Here is a 20,427-nt window from a genome sequence, read left to right on the forward strand (position 1 = left end):
ACGACACTCGTGGCCTGCCTGCCCACGTCCCCGCGTGGCTCGTTCCTTCCATTTTCCGACTTTCCAGAAGCTGCTCAGCCCTTGCAGTGAGGGGTCGGGGGCGCTCTGAGGACGCCGAGACGGGGCTGGGGTGTCCGCTCTCCCCGCTGAGCCCCGACTCTCCCCCAGACCGAAGGGCTGAAATGGGAAGCTGGGCTTCCCCCTCCCTGGGCAGCCCCTCTCCCTGCCGGGACCATCCGACTCCTGCCGGCAGGCTGCCTGGATGGTGTTGAAGGTGCTTAAGACTGTCCTGCTTTTCTCCCCCTGCACAGGAGTCCGGCCGTCGGGGGTCGATGGAGTCGCTGGCCAGCGCCAGCCAGCTGGGGACCGGGAGAGAGTCTGGCTCCTCCTCCTCCTCCTCGCCCCATTCCAAGCAGGAACTGCAGCCTTACGCGGGCTCCGGCCCGCTGAAGCCCAACCAGGTCGGGGAGACGTCGCTGTACGGCGTGCCCATCGTGTCGCTGGTGATCGACGGGCAGGAGCGCCTGTGCCTGGCGCAGATCTCGAACACGCTGCTCAAGAACTACAGCTACAATGAGATCCACAACCGGCGGGTGGCGCTGGGCATCACCTGCGTGCAGTGCACCCCGGTGCAGCTGGAGATCCTGCGGAGGGCGGGCGCCATGCCCATCTCGTCCAGGCGCTGCGGCATGATCACCAAGCGCGAGGCCGAGCGGCTGTGCAAGTCCTTCCTGGGCGAGCACAAGCCGCCCAAGCTGCCCGAGAACTTCGCCTTCGACGTGGCGCACGAGTGCGCCTGGGGCTCCCGCGGCAGCTTCATCCCCGCGCGCTACAACAGCTCGCGCGCCAAGTGCATCAAGTGCGCCTTCTGCAGCCTCTACTTCTCGCCCAACAAGTTCATCTTCCACTCGCACCGCACGCCCGACGCCAAGTACACGCAGCCCGACGCCGCCAACTTCAACTCCTGGCGGCGCCACCTCAAGCTCAGCGACAAGGGCGCCTCCGACGAACTCAGCCACGCCTGGGAGGACGTCAAGGCCATGTTCAACGGAGGCACCCGCAAGCGCACCTTCTCCCTGCAGGGCGCCTCCGCCGGCGCGGGCGGGGGCGCCCCCAAGGCCGCCCTGCACCCGCCGCCGCCCTCCGCCGCCGACCTGGCGCCCGTGCACAAGAGCCTGCGCGGCGCCGACGAGCCGCCCGGCGCGGAGCGCGGCGCCCTGGGCCTGCCCGGCGGGGCGCACGGGGCGCCTGCGGCGGCGGTGCGCAGCTACCCGGTCATCCCGGTGCCCAGCAAGGGCTTCGGCATGCTGCAGAAGCTGCCGCCGCCGCTCTTCCCGCCGCCCTACGGCTTCCCCGCCGCCGCCTTCGGGCTCTGCCCCAAGAAGCAGGACGAGGCGCTGGGCGGCGCCGGCGGGGAGCCGGGCAAGGGCTGCGCGCTGCCGCAGGGCATGTTCTGGGGGCCGCCGCACCCGCACCAGCCGCCGCCCCAGCCGCAGCAGCAGCAGCCCGGCGGCGCCCCGGCCAAGGACGGTGGCGTCTACCCGCCCTTCCCCATGTTCTGGCCCGCCTCCGGCAGCCTCCCGGTGCCGCCCTACCCCGCGCAGAGCCAAGCCAAGGCCGCTGCCACCGCAGTGGTGGTGGCCGCTGCCGCTGCCGCAGCCGCCGCCGTGGAGCCGCTGGGACTGCGCGGGCACGGCCACGGCCACGTGGAGCTGGAGGGCTCGGAGCCGTCAGGCAGCGAGCGCGGCAGCGCCACCCCGCAGGAGGGCTCCGGCTCAGGTGGCCCCGACGGCGAGCGCTGCCCCAGCGCCCTCTCCAGAGCTGCCGCCGCCAGCGAGGAGGAGCGCTCCGGGGACGAGGCCCTGCTGGCCCCGCTGCCCCTGCCGCGCAAGGGCAGCTACCTGTCGGCCTTCCGCCCCGTGGTGAAGGACGCCGAGAGCATCGCCAAGCTCTACGGGACCCGCGAGGCCTTCGGGGCGCCCCGCGGCGGCTGCCAGGGCTACCTGTCCCCCGACTTCCTCAGCGAGGGCAGCTCCAGCTACCGCTCCCTCTCGCCGGGCAACGAGGACGCTCTGGACGAGCCCGAGGTCGACGTGGAGTCCAGCCGCTTCCCCGACGAGGAGGACGACGAGGAGGAGGCGCCGCCGCCGGGGGACGAGGCCCGGGACGCGTCCCCGCAGCAGCCACTGCTCTTGCCTGGAGGCGAGGGGGCGCCCCCGGAGAAGGACGCAGCGGAGCAGGCCTCGGAGCGGACCGGGAGCCCTTCGGAGAGGAGTAGCAGCAGGGGCGGCTACGAGGTGCGCAGGGAGGGTCTAGGCAGAAGCGGGGGGAAGGTCGGAGGAGGCCCAGCCAGAGGGCGAGAGCGGGCGGGAGGGGGGCGAAGGACGGGCCCGTAAAGACGGCTCCAGACCTCTTGTCCCCTTTCGACAGGAGGCCTGGGAAGGGAGGCGGGGGGGGGGGCCAGACTCGGGCTGTGAGTCTCCCGGGGAGAAGCCTCACTGAACGCGGCGGGGCCTGTTTCGGAGTAAACGTGCCCAGGACAGCGCTGCGAGAGGAAGGGGGGCGCGGGAGGAAGGGGTCAGTTCAGCCCAAAGTGGTTTGAGGGGAACGCGGACTGACTTCAGGGGGGGCAGGAGGAAGTGCGGAAGGCCTTGGTCTGGGGGGGCGGGGCTGGAGACAGCTGGTTGACTGCAGGAAGGTGATGTTGGGGCGGGGGGGGGCAGTTGCCTCATTGCGAAATTCACGTCCAACAAGGCCTTTAAACAGAGAGCTGGGCAGGCGCCTCAGGGATGTTTCGGTACCAGTCCTTGACTAAAGGCTGCTGGAGGACAGCTCCAGGGGCCCAAGGAGCGTCTGCCGGTTGCTGGGATTCTTGTAAAAGCTGTTAGACCAGGGCTGCAACCCTCTAAGCACTTGCTGGGGGGTACTCCCCACTAAACACAGTGGGGCTTACTTCTGAGTAAACACGTATATGCTTGCGCTGTTATTTCCCTACCTATATAAGAACCATGAGTGCATCAATTCACTTGGATGTACTTTACGTTTTCAAAGCGGATGGATTATCCATAAGATTTTCTGGTGAATTTTAAACCCACCAGCCGACCAACCTCGAGGATTCTCGTTTGAAGAAGTGACCTCCCCAAGACAGCTCCCTTCTGAGCCACGTGATCTTTTGAGGCTCGAGATCAGGGATGGAGAACCTTCGGGTTTTGCCCTGTCAAAAATTCGGAAAATGCCTACCTTGTCACCCTCCCCACCCCCCACCAACAAAAGAGAAACATTTCTTTACATATCCGTTTATCTATTTTTAATACTTTCAGTCGGGTGTGGTGCTCTGTATTGTATAAGGAAAGGACAAATAATTGCAGAAACGGAATACAAGAACAACAAACTCAGTTGCTGTCGGGGTTGGGAGTCATCCTAAACGTGGTGGCTGCCACCGGCACACCTGTCATAGGTGCGCCATCGCTGCTCCAGATAGAGGAGAGAGAAGAGGCTGTCCCATGATCCGAATAGCCGCACATTTAAAAATCCCACCACCTCTTGCAGCTGGAATTCAGCACCACGGACAGATCACAGCTCCTTGAGGGCCCAATCCTATCCAGTTTTCCGGCACTGATGCAGTTGTGCAAGAGGGTGTGTACTACATCCTGTAGTGGGGGGTGTAGTCATGGAGGCCTCCTCAAAGTAAGGGAACATTTGTTCCTTTAACTCGGGCCTTCATTGCAGCTGCATCGGCGCTGGAAAATTGGATAGGATTGGATGTAAGTAATGTAAGTACTTACAATGTAAGTTAGTGTAAAGTCATGCACGTTGGGCAAAAAATCAAAACTTCACATATAGGTTAATGGGTTCTGAGCTGTCTGTGACAGATCAGGAGAGAGATCTTGGGGTGGTGGTGGACAACTGGATGGCAAGTGTCTACCCCATGCAGTAAAGAAGGCCAATTCTATGCTTGGGATCATTAGAAAAGGTATTGAGAACAAAACAGCTAATATTATAATACTGTTGTACAAATGGATGGTAAGGCCACACCTGGAGTATTGTGTCCAGTTCCGGTTGCTGCATCTCAAAAAAGACATAGTGGAAATGGAAAAGGTGCAAAAGAGAGCAACTAAGATGATTACTGGGGCTGGGGCACCTTCCTTTTGAGAAAAGGCTACAGCGTTCAGCCTAGAAAAGAGATGCCCGAGGGGGGGCATGATTGAGACATACAAAATTATGCATGGGAAGGATAAAGTGGATAGAGAGGTGCACTTTTCACTCTCACGTAACACCAGAACCTGGGGACATCCACTAAAATTGAGTGTTGGGAGAGTTAGAACAGACAAAAGAAATTATTTCTTTACTCAGCGTGTGGTTGGTCTTTGGAACTCCTTGCCACAGGATGTGGTGACGGCATCTGGCCTGGATGCCTTTAAAAGGGGACTGGGCAAGTTTCTGGAGGAAAAATCCATTATGGGTTACAAGCTATGATGTGTATGTGCAACCTCCTGATTTTAGAAATGGACTGTGTCAGATGCAAGGGAGGGCACCAGGATGCAGGTCTCTTGTTATCAGGTGTGCTCCCTGGGGCATTTGGTGGGGCCTCTGTGAGATACAGGAAGCTGGACTAGATGGGCCTATGGCCTGATCCAGTGGGGCTGTTCTTATGTTCTTATGACCCTGAGTTGCTGTGGAAAACGGAGGGGGGGAGAGGAAGGGGGCTGCGGGCTCTGGCTTTTAATTCGAGCACGTGTGAATGGTGCCATGCGCTGGAATTCAGGCAGATGCTTCAGCAAGGGAGGCAGTCTGAGCAGCCACACGACAACTCCCAGAGGATTCATCTTCTGCCGTGTGTAGGCAGCTGTCACCGCTTCATACTTGGCTGTAGGGCGACTAAACGGACGAAGCGCTCATGCGAGTGCCTCCACTCGAAGAAGGAGGCGCCATCCTTTCCCTCCTCCAGCCCCTGGGGGTTCCCCGAACCTCTTTCCTGCCTAGTTGGCCATACTTACCCAGGGTGACCAGATACAGTGGAGGGCAGAGTGCCTCTACCTTTAACCAGTGGATAGAAGAGGGAATTTGGGCTTGTGCAGCTTTTGAAACCCTTCCATGTTGAACTGCACCTGCCCAAATACCCTCTTCTATCCACTGGTTAAAGGTAGAGGCACTCTGCCCTCCACTGTATCTGGTCACCCTGTATGAACAGGTCTGCAAAGGCCCAGGACGCCTCTGTTGAATGGATCAGGGCCGCGGGCAGAAGGCACAAGCAGGACACTGGGCGCCTTTCCTCCTCCTGCCCCCCAAAGAGGCAGCTGTCAAGGAGGAGAATAATCGGTAGTGGGACTGGGAGGAAACAAAAATCTAATAGGAACAGGGATCCGCAGACCCCGAAGACCCCTCCCTGGCCCGAGGCCGGCCTGTCTGGAGGGTCTGGGGATGTTTTCACCAGAAACTGAGAAGCCTTCTTCCTATACCTGGAAGCAGGGCTGTCTCTTCCAGGCCGCAGGCCTCCTTCCCCAGCACTCGCAGTTACCTGTGGCGGGATTTGGTGCAAAAACAAGAGACTCCTTTTCAAGACGCTTCCACGTTGGGGTAGAAAAAGGAGGCCGTGGAGAAGATGGGGCGGAAGGCACTTGCAAGCTTGGAAAAGCTCTTTGAAGGACTAATTTCCTCTAAAGCACTATAATTACATCTCTAATTAAGGAGGCCGCAGCTGAGGCGCCTTTTCTACGCTGGCCAAGGGGTTGGCCAGAAGGGGGGGAGTATTCCCCCCCCCCATACAAGAGGGTTCTTTCAAAAAAGCGGAGAGGTGTGGAACGCTTTCCTCTGGGTTCTTACGGGAGGCAGAGAGGGGGCGCCGCGGGGGTCGCCCTCCATAAGCAAATCCGTCTGGCCGTTTCTGTTCCAGGTGTACCCACAAGAAAGGGAGGACCCTTCGCAGACTCTCAAAGGCAGCGCTGCCTTGGCCCCTCCAACAACCACTTACCTCTGCGCCCCCGAGACGACTGGTAAGCACGAAGCCTTCGCCTGCGGGTGGCTCGAGCGCTCCGCGTTTTGGGGGCGCCTGCGATGATTTAAGCGGACTTCGTTGCGCGTCCTGCTGCTCTGGTTGCAGCGGAGAAAGCGGGCTGCGAAAGAACTAAGGCTCGCACGTTCCAGCTGGAGGGGGTAGGGGGCGGCGAGGAAAGTGTCCCGACTTAGCCCAAACACCCGCAGCCTCCCTCCTTGGGTGCCAAGACAGTCCCTCTCCCGGTTGGCTGCCAGTGACTCCAACTAATCCTGCATGATCCGCAGGCTACAGGCATCCATCACACTCTGGCTGCCAAGCTGGCCTGGCTGCGAACGTGGCTTTCGAGTTCCCGGCTCCTCAAAGGAAGGAAACGGGCCCTTGTTGGTGGGTCGCGCTCGTCCTTCAGCTGCGCTTCTCCCCTGATTAACCCCAGAAAGCAGCTGCAGCGGTGGTAGCCCATCCACTTGAGTTGTGAGAGAGTGTCTGAAAATAGATCCCGGGATGGGGACATTTTCAGCTCTCAAAAGCCACAGAGAAGCGACCCCCTCCCCACTGCTGTCATTTAAGCCCCCTTTTAGAGCAGCAGTTGGTCTGGTCCGTTTAAGGACGTTTTCCCCATCCTGGGACAGCTGGGACTGCTTGTAGAAAAGAGGCGGGTGGGAGCTGGATGAAAACCTCCCCAGAAGCAAGCTACTTTCCTCCACAAGGCGATTAGGCTGTTCCCTAAGCAGGCTTTAATGAGGACTTTGTCCTTAATTATGTAATTAAGGATATATCAGGCTCATACTTTCGTTGCTTGTGCTTGAAAATCGGTTTATTCCCTCTAAGACCAAGATAAGGAAGACAATCACTCGACAGCTGAGGATTTGGAGAGCAAGAAATCCTATCAGGACCAAAGGACCCGCCCTCAGTCCAGCCCAGCTCACCCCGACCGAGGTAAAGGGATGGGCAGCTGGGGAGGCAGCTCCTGGCCTCAGCGGCATCAGAGGGGGTGCGGGGAGTGTGGGCCGCATCAGGTGACATGCAGAGGGCTGACACCACTACTGGCCAAAAATTTAAAAGCTTGTTATGTTCGAATAATACCAGCATGTTATATATCATTTGATGCGTAATTCAATGCAGAATGCAGTGAAACAAACTGCGTTGAAATATCTCTATTCTTTCAAAAGTTATAGCCAAACGACACGCTGGCCTCCTACACAGGGTGATGCAAACCCTATTGACGCCCCTGCCTGTCCTGCAGCCAACCTCAGGAACGTGTCCTGCGTTCCTGCGCAATGAAGGCGAGTCGTGCAAAGCCGTGCAGGGGCTGAGGCTGGGCGCCAAACTCTTCCGGGTTCCCCACAATCCGGATCCTGCTGCTAAATCCACCAAAGGCCCCAACGTAGGTGGATCTGGCCCTTTTTTTCTGGGATCCCACTGGTGGATCTGGGCTTTTTTTCTGTGGAAATCAGAGGTCCTTGGTCAGTTTAAGGTGTGTGGTTATGTGGGGTGTTTGATGGCGATTGTTAGGAAAATATGCGCTGCCCGGATTCGGTAGGGCACCTGGTGTTAAAACTCCCCCCCCCACACACACACAAATTAGGGGACAGAATATCAAGACGGGGGAGGCTGGGGGAGATCCAGTCTGTGTCATATTCTAGCCAGGCAACTTGCTGAGTTTCTGCCTCATCTCTCCCCCCCACCCCAATTGTGCCTCGTTAAACCCTGGGGCTCTCCCCCCCCACCTGTTCACACTGTCTGTCTCGGGGCAAGGCGTCCTTATTTTGGATTCAAGGAAATCTCTGTGTCCTCTCCTACTCCACAAGGAGTTCGTTTTCAGGGCGGAGCGCAGAGAGGACACCATGGCCCTGGCCCGGGGCTGGCCAGAACGGGGCTTGCTTGCGAGTAAATGTGCGTGCAGGAGGGGGCTGCGGTCTGGGCAGCTGCTACCTTTTCTCCACAGTGGCGGATTGTCTTTCTGACTCCAAGAGGCTGCCACGAAACTTTGGAAGTCGTGGGATATCTGGCCTGGTAGTTAAATAACCCACTTATTCCTGTTCACCTTCAACTCCATTGGCGTAGCTAGAGGGGGTCAAAGTGCTAGGTTTTGCAGGGACCCTTAGCGTGCAAGTGACCCCTTCCCTTCAGAGCCATTGGGGGGGGGAGCATTAACCTCTGACATTCACCTCCGTTTTGCTCCCCAGCCCGAAATGGCTCTGAAGGGGAGGGAGCTTTACACCCCCTCTAACTACGCCACTGATAAACTCCTGAGCAATTTAAGGCCCTGCCACGGGCTGCTCCCCTACAGCGTCGGGCAAATAAATATTTAAAGTATGGGGGGAGGAGAGAAAAGGGATTTTGCAAATAAACCCCCTTTCAACTGGCAGCGCCTGGGTTTTTTCCTCCTCCTTTCGGCACTGTTGTAACTTTGGTGATAAATTGTTCGCGCTGAAGAGCAGCGGGATTGGCGGTGAGATGCTTCGGCTGCCAACCGCAGCTCGCTCCTTAAATTCGATCTGTAGTTAATGCAGAAGGATAATTCCCTGATCCTCCTAGCGGGCTATTTTCAGAGTCTTCTCTTCGGCCGAAGTCTTTCTGGCACCTGAGTTGGGACAACAAGCCCGTCCCCGTCAGGGTGTCGAACTGACAGCGCTTCTGGAGTCAGTCAGTGGAACTGACTTCCGAGTATACAGGCCTAGGAACCAACTGCCCCCGGCGGGCGGGCGGCCATTGACTTCTCTTCTGCGCGCGACCAGAAGAGAGCTTGCTTGATGGCGTTTATATCTCCATTAATTGCTTCCGTTGGAAAACAAAAACAAACCAGGTTGAGACACACCAGAGTGTTGCCTGCGATATTCTTTTGAGTGATTCAGGGGCACTTGGTATCCCCTCATGTTGTGTGTTTTGCACTTAAGCCCACGTCCTCTTCTGCTTGGGAGAAGGCAAGGGCGGCTTCCTCCAAGTTGGAGCATAAATTCAGCTGGAGGAGTTCAGCTGAGGTCTGAAATCAGTTTGCAGCCATTTAATGTTCAAAGTGATCCCTACTGCGTTTGATTCTGCTTGAGAGGAGGCTCCGCCTCGCTCCCCTTTGATGGCTGAGGAAGGAGGGTGGACATTCCCCCAAACCAGGTCTCTTGCCTACTGGTGCACAGTGCTTGCCCTTGTATTCTACTGGTGGTGGATAGCTTGGACAGCGCAGTAGGCTCAGGGTGACCAGACATCCTCTTTTTCCAGGACGTGTCCTAGTTTTAAGCTGGTGTCCTGGAAAGAACTTAAATGCCCTCCTTTTCCCTGTAAGCAGGCAGCGCAGAGCCTTCTTGGAATGAATAAATTACATGCAATAAATTAGATATATTGCAGCTTTAAATTTAATAAGTAATAGTGTTTAAATTAACCACATGAAATCAATAGACGAGTGTTTTTAACTTTTGTCACATCCTACTTTTTTCTTGGACGTCCTACATTTTGGGATGCCTTGTCCTCTTTAGTGGTGGTGACATCTGGTCACCCTGAGTAGGCTGTGTTTCTACTCCCGCAGGGCCCAAATTGTCTGCCCCTGGCTGGGCTATTGCATCTCCACATGGGATGGCCAATGTGGCCAGGCTGGGGAGTCCCTGCATGAGGGCACTGCTGCCCCCCCTCACCCAAACCAGCTGGTCGACCTGTTTCCCCCATCCCAGCCTAACCCGGAGCCTGATCCTCTGACTCCCTTCTTCCCGGGATACAGGTGAGGAGGTGATCAGCATCGACGTGCCCGGGACTCAGCTAGGGGAGAAAGACCTTGGAAATCTGGCAAGAGGTGAGAGCTCTCGCCATCACTGGCTGGAAAAGTGGCTGGAGGGTGTGCGTGGGGGAGGGGTGGTGCGGGGAAAGTGAGGGGAAATCCTGGCGCCCTTGGGTGCGGAGGCGACGGTGGGCTGGTCGCTTATGCGGAAGGCGCATCCGCTTGGGAAAAGGACCAGGTGCAGGGGCGTAGCTAGAGAGGGTGCAAAAAACACTGAGTTTTGCAGGGAGCCTCAGGACCCAGTCCTATCAAATTTTCCAGTACTGGTCCATCTGTGCCAATGGGACATGCGCTGCATCTTGTGGTGGGGCAGCAGTCACAGAGGCCTCCTTAAGATATGGGAACATTTGTTCCTTTACCTTAGGGCTGTACCAGTGCTGGAAAATTGGTAGGATTGGGCCCTCAAGCGGCTCCTCCCCCTCCCGTTCAGAGCGTTAGCCTCCGTTTTGCTTCCACGCCCAAATTAGCTCCAAAGGGGAGGGCCGCTTACACGCTCCGGTGAGGCTCCCTGCAAAACTTAGTGCTTTGCAGCCCCTCCAACGACGCCACTGTAACCATCACCCTCTTTCCATACCCTTTTCTCATTCCTGTTTCTAAACTGGGAGGTGGGTCTGACCTCCTGCCTTTCTCAGCACCTGTTTACACGAGTATATGGACTCCTCTGCCTCTAGATCGAATCCCTCTCCAGATTAATTTCTAGCTCCAGCGCGCGCGCGCGCGCTCTCTCTCTCTCTCTCTCTCTCTCTCTCTCTCTCTCTCTCTCTCTCTCTCTCTCTCTCTCTCGTGCTTTAGATCTAACGTGGTTGATTTGGGCGCGGTAGATGGTGTGGAAGCAGGTTGCGACGGCCCTGGGCATTTTTGACCCTCGCAACTGGCCCAGAGAAAAAGGACCCACTTCTGGGTTGGGACCAGAAGTCGCTGTTGTCCAAAATAGTTTTGCAGCGGATTCTCTTTCCTTTGAGCAATCTGATGCACGCTTACCTGGGAGTGAAAGCCAGAGGAGCAGAGACCCGGTCTGCACAGCACAATGGTGCATGACTCCGAAATCACCCCATTTGGGTGAATGGAGGCGGATTCCGGGGAGGGGAGGAAGCGCAACGATTTCAACCAGCACAGAATCGCAGCCTGACCACGAGGGCACCGCTGGGCTGGGGCTCAGTGCTGAATAAATCTGCAGACGACCATCACGCTGACAGTCCGGGGTTTTAAAGGGGGGAGTTTAAAGGGGGTGGTGGAAATGATTTGAATGATTTTAGATGACTTTGAAGTGCCTGCTCAACATTTTGGTTAGAAACCAGCTCTGGTTGGCGAGAGGGCCCTCTGGGGCAGCAGGAGGGCCGGAAGGCGCCTTTCCCACGAGGGCAGCCATTATTAGAGCGCTTTGGTTTTCCCCCACCCACCCCCTCCCGCTTGATTCATGCCAGTCTTTGCTTTTATGGATTGACAGATGAGTTGCAGAAACTGCTCCTGGAGCAAATGGAGCTCAGGAAGAAGCTGGAACGAGACTTCCAGAGCCTCAAAGGTACCTGCACGAGCGCCGCCCAGAGGCCTTCTCCAGGAAGAAAGGGGGGCTTGGGAGACCCCAAGCGTTGCTTGCAGAAGGGCTGCAGCAGGGCCTGGGGTGGGACTCGGTGTCGGTAATAGAAGGAAGATCCAGGGCGGTGGGCCTGAGATGTGGCTCAGTTCCGTCGGGCGCTCTCCAAGGTGCCGAAGGCGCTCCCTGTCCCGGTTCAGCTGGATGCAAATCCGCGGTGTTGAGGCTGAGGGGAGGGTGACGTTAATCCGCCGATCGATTGTTAGTGAGCTAATCGTTTGGTGGACTCCTCCGCATCCCGGAAGCGCCTGGCATGCGACCTCCTTGCTCTTGAACGGGTGGGAGCCGCAGGTGGCTCTGCGCTCCCTTCACGGGCTGGGGAGAAGGAAGCCCCCGGCTGCTTCCGGGGACCGGGACTTGAAGGCTGTGCCCTCGACCCGGCATTCCACGTAACGTAGAAATGGGATCCAGTGAAGCCAGCGGGGTTGACTCCCGAGTAACTGACCGAACCCAGCGCAGGGCGAGCTCCCTGAAGCCCTGCTGCTGCTTCAGTGTTGCTCGCCTGCTGGGCTCGGGATGTTGGGAGGGGGGCCGGGCCGGGTCTTAGCTGGGAGTGGTGGGGGGCGAGGCGAGACAAGCGCCCAGGCAGGCGCTCGAAGTAGACCAAGTGCAGACGGCTCCCCATTACAGCCCTCCAAAAACGTGCCTTCTTTGCCAAAGCGGGCTGGGCCCAGCTGGGCCGGGATGGGCCCCTCGTTTTGCTGAGCATGCAGCTCCGCTGTCCTGGGGGGTCCTTCCTGGACAGGAGGAGTCCCTGAATACTGCCTTTCAACCCCTCCCCCCACAGATAACTTCCAAGACCAGATGAAGAGGGAGCTGGCCTACCGTGAGGAGATGGTGCAGCAGCTGCAGATCGTGCGGGGTAAGAGGAAGGTGCTGTCCTGCCTCCCCCCCTTCCCCCGCCCCACTGGCCCAGCCAGGCCACCTCTAGGGAGCCACCCTCTAGGTCCTGCAGGGCCCAGGTCTCCAGGCCCTGCAAAAGCTGGGACTCAGCTGTGCCTACGGTGGCGTAGCTGGGGGGGCAAAGCACGAAGTCCTGCAGGGAGCCTCCACACGACATGCACTGTCCCCTCCACCTCCACGAAGGTCGCTCCTGGGGAGCAATGAGTCATTTTCTTCTTTCCCAGTGCCCAGGAGCGGGGGTGGTGGTGGGGATCCTGTTGGAGAAAATTTAATGTAGTTTCCTTTTTTGGGGGGGAAGCAGAGTAGCTTAAGCAGCAGACCTCCCTTTTGGCTATCACCCCAGGGAACCTCCCTCACCTGGCTGACTGCTATTCAATGAAAAAAGACAAAGAGGCAATGGCTTGTTAAAGTTGCAAAAAGAAGTTGTTTACTTACAGTTCCGTTGAGTGTACATTTACAGCATCTGATTAGGATCAGAGGTTCAGCTAATTTAGAGATAGCAAGGCCCTAGAGCTGCCTCACCCTGCATGGACATGTGCTCAAGATGGCATAGGCGGCAGAGCCCTGCTGCATGCCATCTTAACAGGTCAGTGGTCAGAGAGCAAGAGAGAGAGTGCTCAAAGGAGAAGGGAAGGAAAAAGGGTTAGGGCCACACCCCCACAAGGATCACAGAGAGAACAGGCACTAAGAAAGAGTAGACACTGGACAGCATCCTGCCCACTGTGGGCAGCAGAGGGAGTTGTACCAACTCCAACACCCCTTCTCAACTCCGGATGCACGAGTCTAGTAGATTCATACTTTCTTGAAGACTTTGGAATTTATCTCTTGCTAGTGGCTTAGTCAGGATGTCTGCTATCATTTCCTGGATTGGACAGTAGTCCATTCTGACAAGTCCTTTCTTGATCATGTCACGCACAGTGATTTCTGATATCTATGTGCTTTGTGCGTGCATTGTGGCTTTCTGACTATGCCAATCTGATACAACTTTGGTTGTCTTCAAACACTTGGATTGGCTTTGTTCATCTATGCCCAAATCACTTAACCAACAAAGCCACATTACTTCTCTGCATGTTTCTGATGCAGATATGTACTCTGCCTCTGTGGAAGAAAGAGCAACAGAGGTTTGTTTCCTGCTTGCCCAGCTTATTGCTCCACCCCCATACAGAGCCAAATATCCACTGGTTGATTTTCGGTCAGTTTTGCTTTCTCCCCAATTGGAGTCAGTGTAAACTACTAACTGAGGCTTTTCACTGACTGGCAACTTCAGTCTGAAGTCTTGGGTGCCTTTCAGGTATCTTGCAACCCTTTTAACTCCAAGCCAGTCCCATTTTGTGGGAGAATTAGTTTTCCTGCTCAAAATCACTATGGCAGTAGCAATGTCTGGCCTGATTATGTTGGACAGGTAAAGCAACCGGCCTATTACTTTTCTGTATTATGTATTGTTTGGGAGAAGTTCACTTTCATCCTTTTGTTTAAGAAAGCTGATTTCCATTGGTGTAGCTGTTGGGTGTGCATCTTTGAGTCCTAGTGACTCCAGCAAGTCCAAAATATTTGTTTTCTGGCTGAGAAGAAAACTTCCATCTTCCTCTCTGTCCACTCACATACCCAAGTAATAAGTGACTTCTCCTAGCTCTTTGATTTCTACTTCTTTGTTCAGGTGATTTACTATGTCTCTGTAGTCTTGTTCTCTCTCATAAAAGCAAAGCATGTCATCTACATAAATTAAGAGATGTCCATTTTCCATCTTTTTGTTTTGTGTACAGACACTGGTCTGCTGCACCTTGTGTGAAGCGTTGATGTGTTAACATATGGTTCAGTTTTTCATTGCAAGCTTTGGCTGATTGCTTTAAGCCATACAGCCCCTTCTGAAGCTTGCATACAAGGTGAGCTTTCTTGCTGTCTGTGAAACCCGGTGGCTGTTTCATATAAAGCTCCGCTTTAATTTCTCCATGGAGAAATGCAGTTTTAACATCCAAATGGCGTACATGCATTTTCCTTGAAGCAGCTATGCTCAGGAGCAGTCTTACAGTAGTGTGTTTCACTATGGGTGCGAAAACCTCATCAAAATCCTCTCCATATTTCTGGGAGTAACCTCTGGCTACTAGTCTTGCTTTGTAGCGCTCTATTTGCCCTTGTGCATTAGTTTTGGTCTTAAATACCCATTTGCATCCTATGGCCTTTTTACTTGGTGGTAACTTGGTTAATTTCTATGTTTTGTTATGTGTAGTGCAGCTATCTCTTCTTGTGCAGCTCTTTTCCACTGTAGGCATTACTACCACTTCTTCCCAGGATTCTGGTTTGTGTTCTGGCGACAACCTTGTGAGGTAGGTCAGTCCAAATCATGAAGGTGGTATGCCTTTGTTCTCTCTGGATGAACGTCTGGGTTCTGCTGGAACCTGGTCTGCTCCTGCAGCAACTTCTGGCTCCAGCAATTCTTCTTCCCCATCAGTTTCTCCTTCTGCTGGTACACTGGCCTCAGACTCTGGCGATGAGGGTCCTGGTATGCTGTTATGGTAAACGGGTACATACATGAGTTCCCCAACTGTCTGTGATAGACCATCAATGAACCTTTTACCCTTGTCAGCTCTCTCTTTCTCAGCAAAGTATAGACCATGCTTAGTGGTCACTTTTCCGGTGTGCATGTCCATAACTTTGTAACCTTTTGTGCCTGGAACATATCCAATGAAGATGTCTAGCTTGGACCTTTTCTCCTTTGGAACATAAGTATAGACTTTGCAGCCAAACACAGGAAGATGCTTCATGTCTGGTGCTCTGCCATGCCACAGCTCAAAAGGGCTTTTGTCTAAAACACCCTTAGTGGGTAGTCTGTTTTGTAAATAGTTGGCTGTGACTATTGCTTCACTCCAAAAATTTGCGGGTAGCTCTGCATCAGTTAGATGCATCTAGCCATTTCTAAGAGGCTTCTATTTTTGCGTTCTGCAATGGCATTCTGTTGTGGTGTGTATGGGACAGTCAATTTATGTTTGATTCCTTGGCTTTCTAAAAGTGACTTTGTGTGCTGTGAGGTGTACTCACCACCATTGTCCATCTGTAACACACCAGGATTCCTTCCGAATCTGTTCTTCACCATAGCTAGGTATTTTCTGAGCATCTCAGGAACTTCTCTCTTAGTAGATAGATACTGTATATCTTGAAAAATCATCCACAAATGTTAGTACATATTTATAGTTCCCTAGTGAGGGACTGGGCATTGTGCCAACTAAATCACTGTGTACAATTTCCAGAACTTTAATGCTGCACTGTCCAGTTCTCTTTGGGAAGGATGGACTGACTGCCTTGGCTTTGGTGCAGCATACACACCTGTCTGGATGGTTTCACAGTGGTGTATTCCTTTTGCAAGGTCCCTGTTTTGCAAGTCTAGGACTGCAGTTGTGTCCCTGTGTCCCAGCCTGCTGTGCCACAAGTTCAGACAATCATTGGTACAAGCTTGTTTGGCATACATCAGCTGTTCTTCTTTCTGGTGCAAATCTAGAAAATAAACTCCATCTTGCTCAAAGCCTTGAGCCATTAAAGAACCATCACTCTTTCTTGTTATGGTACAGCTGTCCTTCATGAAGTTAACTGTGTATCCAAGTTTGGTTAATGTTGATACACTAAGCATGTTGCCATTTATATTGGGAGAATACATAACTTCATGCGCTGTGACTTTGTTTATTTGATCATCCGACACACAATTCAGCTTTACTTTTACTTTTCCAAGAATTTCAATTTTCTTTCCATCAGCTATAGTAATCTGACCTCCTATGCTGGTGTCCAATTCTTGGAAAAATTGATGGCTTGAACATGTGTGGGAGGAGCATCCTGAATCTACAATCCAGGCTTGTTTCTCTAATTTTTGCTCCTTCATGTAACAACTATGTTTCTGTTTTTGGCTTGAGTTGTTGCTTGTAAATTTGTGAGTGGGTCTGCCAACCCCCCTTTTCCTCTGACTTGGGGCTGAGCTTGGGTGTTCTTTTACACCTGGCTGTTTTGAATAACAATAGCGAGCCAAATGGCCTTGTTTTCCACATTGGTTGCATTTCAGGGGTCCTTTGTTTAGCTTACTCTCTGCCCTGTAATTTGATCCACTCTCAGCAAGATCTCCTTGCCTGTAGGGCATGCATTCTGTTCTCAACTCTGTCAATATGTCTTTATACACCCTTTTCTCTCTCCCACTTATCAATGACTTAAAACTCCCAAAAACTGATTCACTGAGGCATCCAACAAGATATGCCACAGGTTGATCCTCTGAAAGAACCTTGCCAGTGAGTGCAAGATCATGAAAAATCTGGGTCATCTTGCTACAGTACTTATCACAGTTCTCTTTCCTTTACAATCTGAGGCAACACAAATCATTAATCAAACTGAACTGGTCTTTCATTCCTGTTTTTGAATAGATTTCAGTTAGGATTGTTATCATTTCTTTTGCTGTATTAGCCTCTTGCACATAAGGCAACTGAAGCTCAGTTAGTGATCTGAGAATGAGGTACTTAGCCTTCCCATCTGCCTGATCCCATTTTTCAATTGCAGCCTCTCCACTTAGTTGGGCGCTCTTTGTCTAGAGCAGGTGAACCTCCATACATTTGTATTTCTGCCTTTATTCTACAGTACCAGTTGTGGAAAGTTTTGGGGTTCAGCCTGACCATTAGTTGTATGACTAAGGCTTTCACATCTGATCCTTCTGCCATCTTTTACTTGGCAAGCAAGTTCAGCCTTACACAAGTGAGTGGGGAGAGATCCCCCCCAAAAAAAAGCAAAAAAAAAAATTCTTCTAAGTTATCTGGGCTTCTTAGTACATAGTCCCTGGGTTTCTTAGTAGACGGTCCCTGGGCCCATAACCTGTTGGAGGAAATTAAAAGTAGTTTCCTCTTTGGGGGGGGGGGAAGCAGAGTAGCTTAAGCAGCAGACCCCACTTTTGGCTATCACCCCAGGAAACCTTCCTCACCCGGCTGACTGCTATTCAATGAAAAAAAGACAAAGAGGCAATGGCTTGTTAAAGTTGCAAAAAGAAGTTTACTTACAGTTCCATTGAGTGTACATTTACAGAATCTGATTAGGGTCAGAGGTTCAGCTAATTTAGAGATAGCAAGGCCCTAGAGCTGCCTCGCCCTGCATGGACATGTGCTCAAGAGCCCTGCTTCCCGCCATCTTAACAGGGCAGTGGTCAGAGAGCAAGAGAGAGTGCTCAAAGGAAAAGGGAAGGAAAAAGGGTTAGGGCCACACCCCCACAAGGATCACAGAGAGAACAGGCACTAAGAAAGAGTAGACACTGGGCGATAGCTTGACCCCTTGTGGACAGCATCCTGCCCACTGTGGACAGCAGATGGAGTTGTACCAACTCCAACAGATCCTGGGTGCCCGCGCACGTCCTTAGCCCCGCTGCTTTGCCTTCCAGACACCCTGTGCAATGAACTGGACCAAGAGAGAAAAGCGCGCTACGCCATTCAACAGAAGTTGAAAGGTGGGTTCCTGGGGGGCGGGGAGCACCCCCCCACCACTCCCTTTATTATTTGGATGTTGCTGCTGGGCAGATTTGTCTCTGGCCTCCAGCTCTGCAGAAAGGGGTCTCTGGTAATGACGTCATCACAGTGATGCTCTGGGGGTCATGGCTGACATCTGACTTAGATGGAGACAAGGCAATTGCTTGCAGAACGAGGATATGAGGGAGATATTGGCTGAAAAACACACAGGAGATGGGATTGGCCCAGGCAGCTGAAGGGTGCATTGAAAAGAAGGCAGGAATGTCTGTAATGTGAGAGAAACTAAACTCATATTTAGGATTGGCCTACCTTGCCAAGGTGTTATACCAGTGACTGCACTAGTGTGTGTTTGTGCTTTGAACCTCTAAAGCACTACTAACAATGCTCAGAGTTATTCTCCTGATTAGACAGTATTTATCTAGCATCTCAAAGATTTAATAACAGAACTCAGTTGAGGACTTCTCAACAGTCTCCTAAGGTAGGCCAGGGCTGACTGTGTGTCCTGTTTTTCTCACTTACTCATGGTTAAGGACCCAATCCTATCCAACTTTCCAGCACCTGTGCAGCTGCAATGCAGCCCAGAGGTAAGGGAACAAATGTCCCCATACCTTGAGGGGGGGCCTCTGTGACTGCCTCCCCACCACTAGTGCATGCTCCACTCACACAGCTGCCCTGCCACTGGAAAACTGGATAGGATTGGGCCCTCTGTCATTCACACGCTTCCTTTTACACACCCTTGGCGTTGCTTGGCCAGTCCTAGCCCTATAACGACTTTGACAATGAATTGGGGGCAATATGATTCTTCTTGGTATAATAATCTACTTTGCAAGGGCAAGGGAGAGGCCGGTCAGTCAGCTGAGAGAGGAGGTGCAGAGAGGCAGGTGGAAAAGCTGCTAGGAGCGGAAGGCAGGCGGCAGGCGGGGGGGACGGGACAGGACACAGGGCCCCAATTTTGGGCCCTGCCGGAGGGTCCAGTCTTAACCAAACAAACTAGGCCGTACAACCAAATTTATTACGAAATAAATGTGAGCACCTCAGTCTCAGCCTGTCCCGGGCTGCGTTTCCACTGTAACTCAACAGCCCAATCCTATGCCTGTCTACTCTGAAGTAAGTCCTATCATAGTCAATGGGGCTTACTTACCTAGAAGTGTGAATAGGATTGGGCTGTTATATCTACTTTCAAAGCATTTAAATTTGTTGCTGCTGGTTGTTTATCTATTTTATTGCTGCTGTCTTTATGTATTTTTGACTTTTAAATGTTGTTAGCCGCCTTTGGTGCCCTTCAGGGAGAAAAGTGGATTACAAATTAAATAAATAAATACATTTGGGAAGGGAGGGGCCATCGCGAAGGCATTGGGTCCTGCCCCCCCCCCAGCTTTATGACTGTTATGCAGTTCTTTGGCCTTTGGGGAGGGGCATTCAGTTGGAACAGCGGGGGGGGGGGGGTTCAGGAGCAGCTGTGGGGCAAGAAGGGAAGCAGCTGTGGAGCAGGCCGGCTAGTCCGTTGCACAGAACAAAACGGAGCAGACTTTGGTGCCAGCGGCAGCTTTCGGGTCCAGAGCGCGGACTTGGTGCCTCCAGTAGGCAGATGTGCCAAGAGGTCGTAGCCAGGGAGGAGGAGAGGAAGGAGTCTTTGGCCGTGGAGGGGAGCGGAGGAAGGCGTGTCCCGGGCCCGAAGGCCCTGCAGGAAATGGAAGAGGGCCTGAAGCCTGGGCTGGGCCCTTTAGAGGCGTCTAGTGGCACCCGGAGGCGGTGGCGTAGCTAGAGGGGCTGCAAAGCAATAAACCTGGCAGGCGCCGCAGCGGCGCCGTGCAAGTGCCCTTCCCTTCCCCCTTCGAGCCATTCGGGGCGCTCGCCTCCCCTTCGGATGGCTGCAGCCCTGACGCCTCTTCAGGCCCCCAGAAGCTTCCCCGGTCGCCCGAAAGCACTCAGTCCTTCAGGGTCTGTTTTCGGAGGGCGCGCTTAAGTTCGGGGTGGGGGGCTTCCAGGGAACGGGCTGGGGGGGCTGCCGCTCTGACGCCTCTTTCTTTCTTTCTTTCTCTGCCCCCCGCAGAGGCGCACGACGCGCTGCACCACTTCTCCTGCAAGATGCTGACCCCCCGCCACTGCACTGGAAACTGCTCCTTCAAGCCCCCTTTGCTGCCCTAGTGAAGGGAGCCCTCCGAGGGCCGCGCCGCAGCCGCCCCTGCGGGACACTCGCCGCTCACCCAGGCACGCAAGCCGGAGACCCTCGAGGGGGCGGGACGCCCGCCAGGCCCCAGGCAGGAGGCACGTGTAAATAGGCGCCCGCACACCAGAGGGGACACCCGTCGTGTAAATAGAGGCTCCGCGCTGGAGGACTCGCTCCGCCGGGGCAGAAGCGGACTCCAAGACCCCCAGAGGGCGGCCAGCCGCGGGCTGGGCTGGGCTGGGCTGGGCTAGGGTGGAGGGGGCGAGGCTGGGGCTGCCCCCGGCTCCTCCCTGCCCCCAGCGCGCCCCCTTCTCCGGACCGGCTGGGACTGGGGGCGGGGAGGGGGCGCCCCGCCCGCGAGTGGCGACGTGCAATGGACCGTGCCCTGCTGTGACCCCTCCGCCCGCCCGCCCGCCCGCCTCCGTCGAGTTCTGAATGTCGCGTTTCTTTGCGGACTTGTTGGGTTCGTCTGTTCCGTCCCCCCACCCCTCCCTTGTAAACGTCGATGTATCAGAGCAG

At 54.4% G+C, this 20,427-nt stretch overlaps 1 protein-coding gene across 1 annotated transcript; it reads left to right on the forward strand.

Moving 5' to 3' along the window:
• Window positions 1-332: 332 nt before the first annotated feature.
• SKOR1 (SKI family transcriptional corepressor 1) lies at window positions 333-19,886 on the forward strand. Its single transcript, XM_066635378.1, has 8 exons — window positions 333-2,297; window positions 5,894-5,993; window positions 6,824-6,931; window positions 9,705-9,776; window positions 11,209-11,283; window positions 12,143-12,217; window positions 17,654-17,719; window positions 19,792-19,886. Exons 1-8 carry the CDS (start codon window positions 333-335, stop codon window positions 19,884-19,886), a joined length of 2,556 nt encoding a protein of 851 aa, XP_066491475.1.
• The last annotated feature ends 541 nt before the right edge of the window (window positions 19,887-20,427 follow it).

The sequence above is a fragment of the Tiliqua scincoides genome, chromosome 8 (genome assembly GCF_035046505.1).
Source record: "Tiliqua scincoides isolate rTilSci1 chromosome 8, rTilSci1.hap2, whole genome shotgun sequence".
In the NCBI taxonomy this organism is placed as follows: Eukaryota; Metazoa; Chordata; class Lepidosauria; order Squamata; family Scincidae; genus Tiliqua; species Tiliqua scincoides.

Coding starts and splice junctions, on each gene's coding strand:
- SKOR1 (XM_066635378.1), top strand. CDS start 333: ATGGAGTCGCTGGCCAGCGCCAGCCAGCTGGGGACCGGGAGAGAGTCT. Junction 11,284..12,142: donor AGACTTCCAGAGCCTCAAAG/GTACCTGCACGA, acceptor CTCCCCCCACAG/ATAACTTCCAAGACCAGATG. Junction 17,720..19,791: donor CATTCAACAGAAGTTGAAAG/GTGGGTTCCTGG, acceptor TGCCCCCCGCAG/AGGCGCACGACGCGCTGCAC.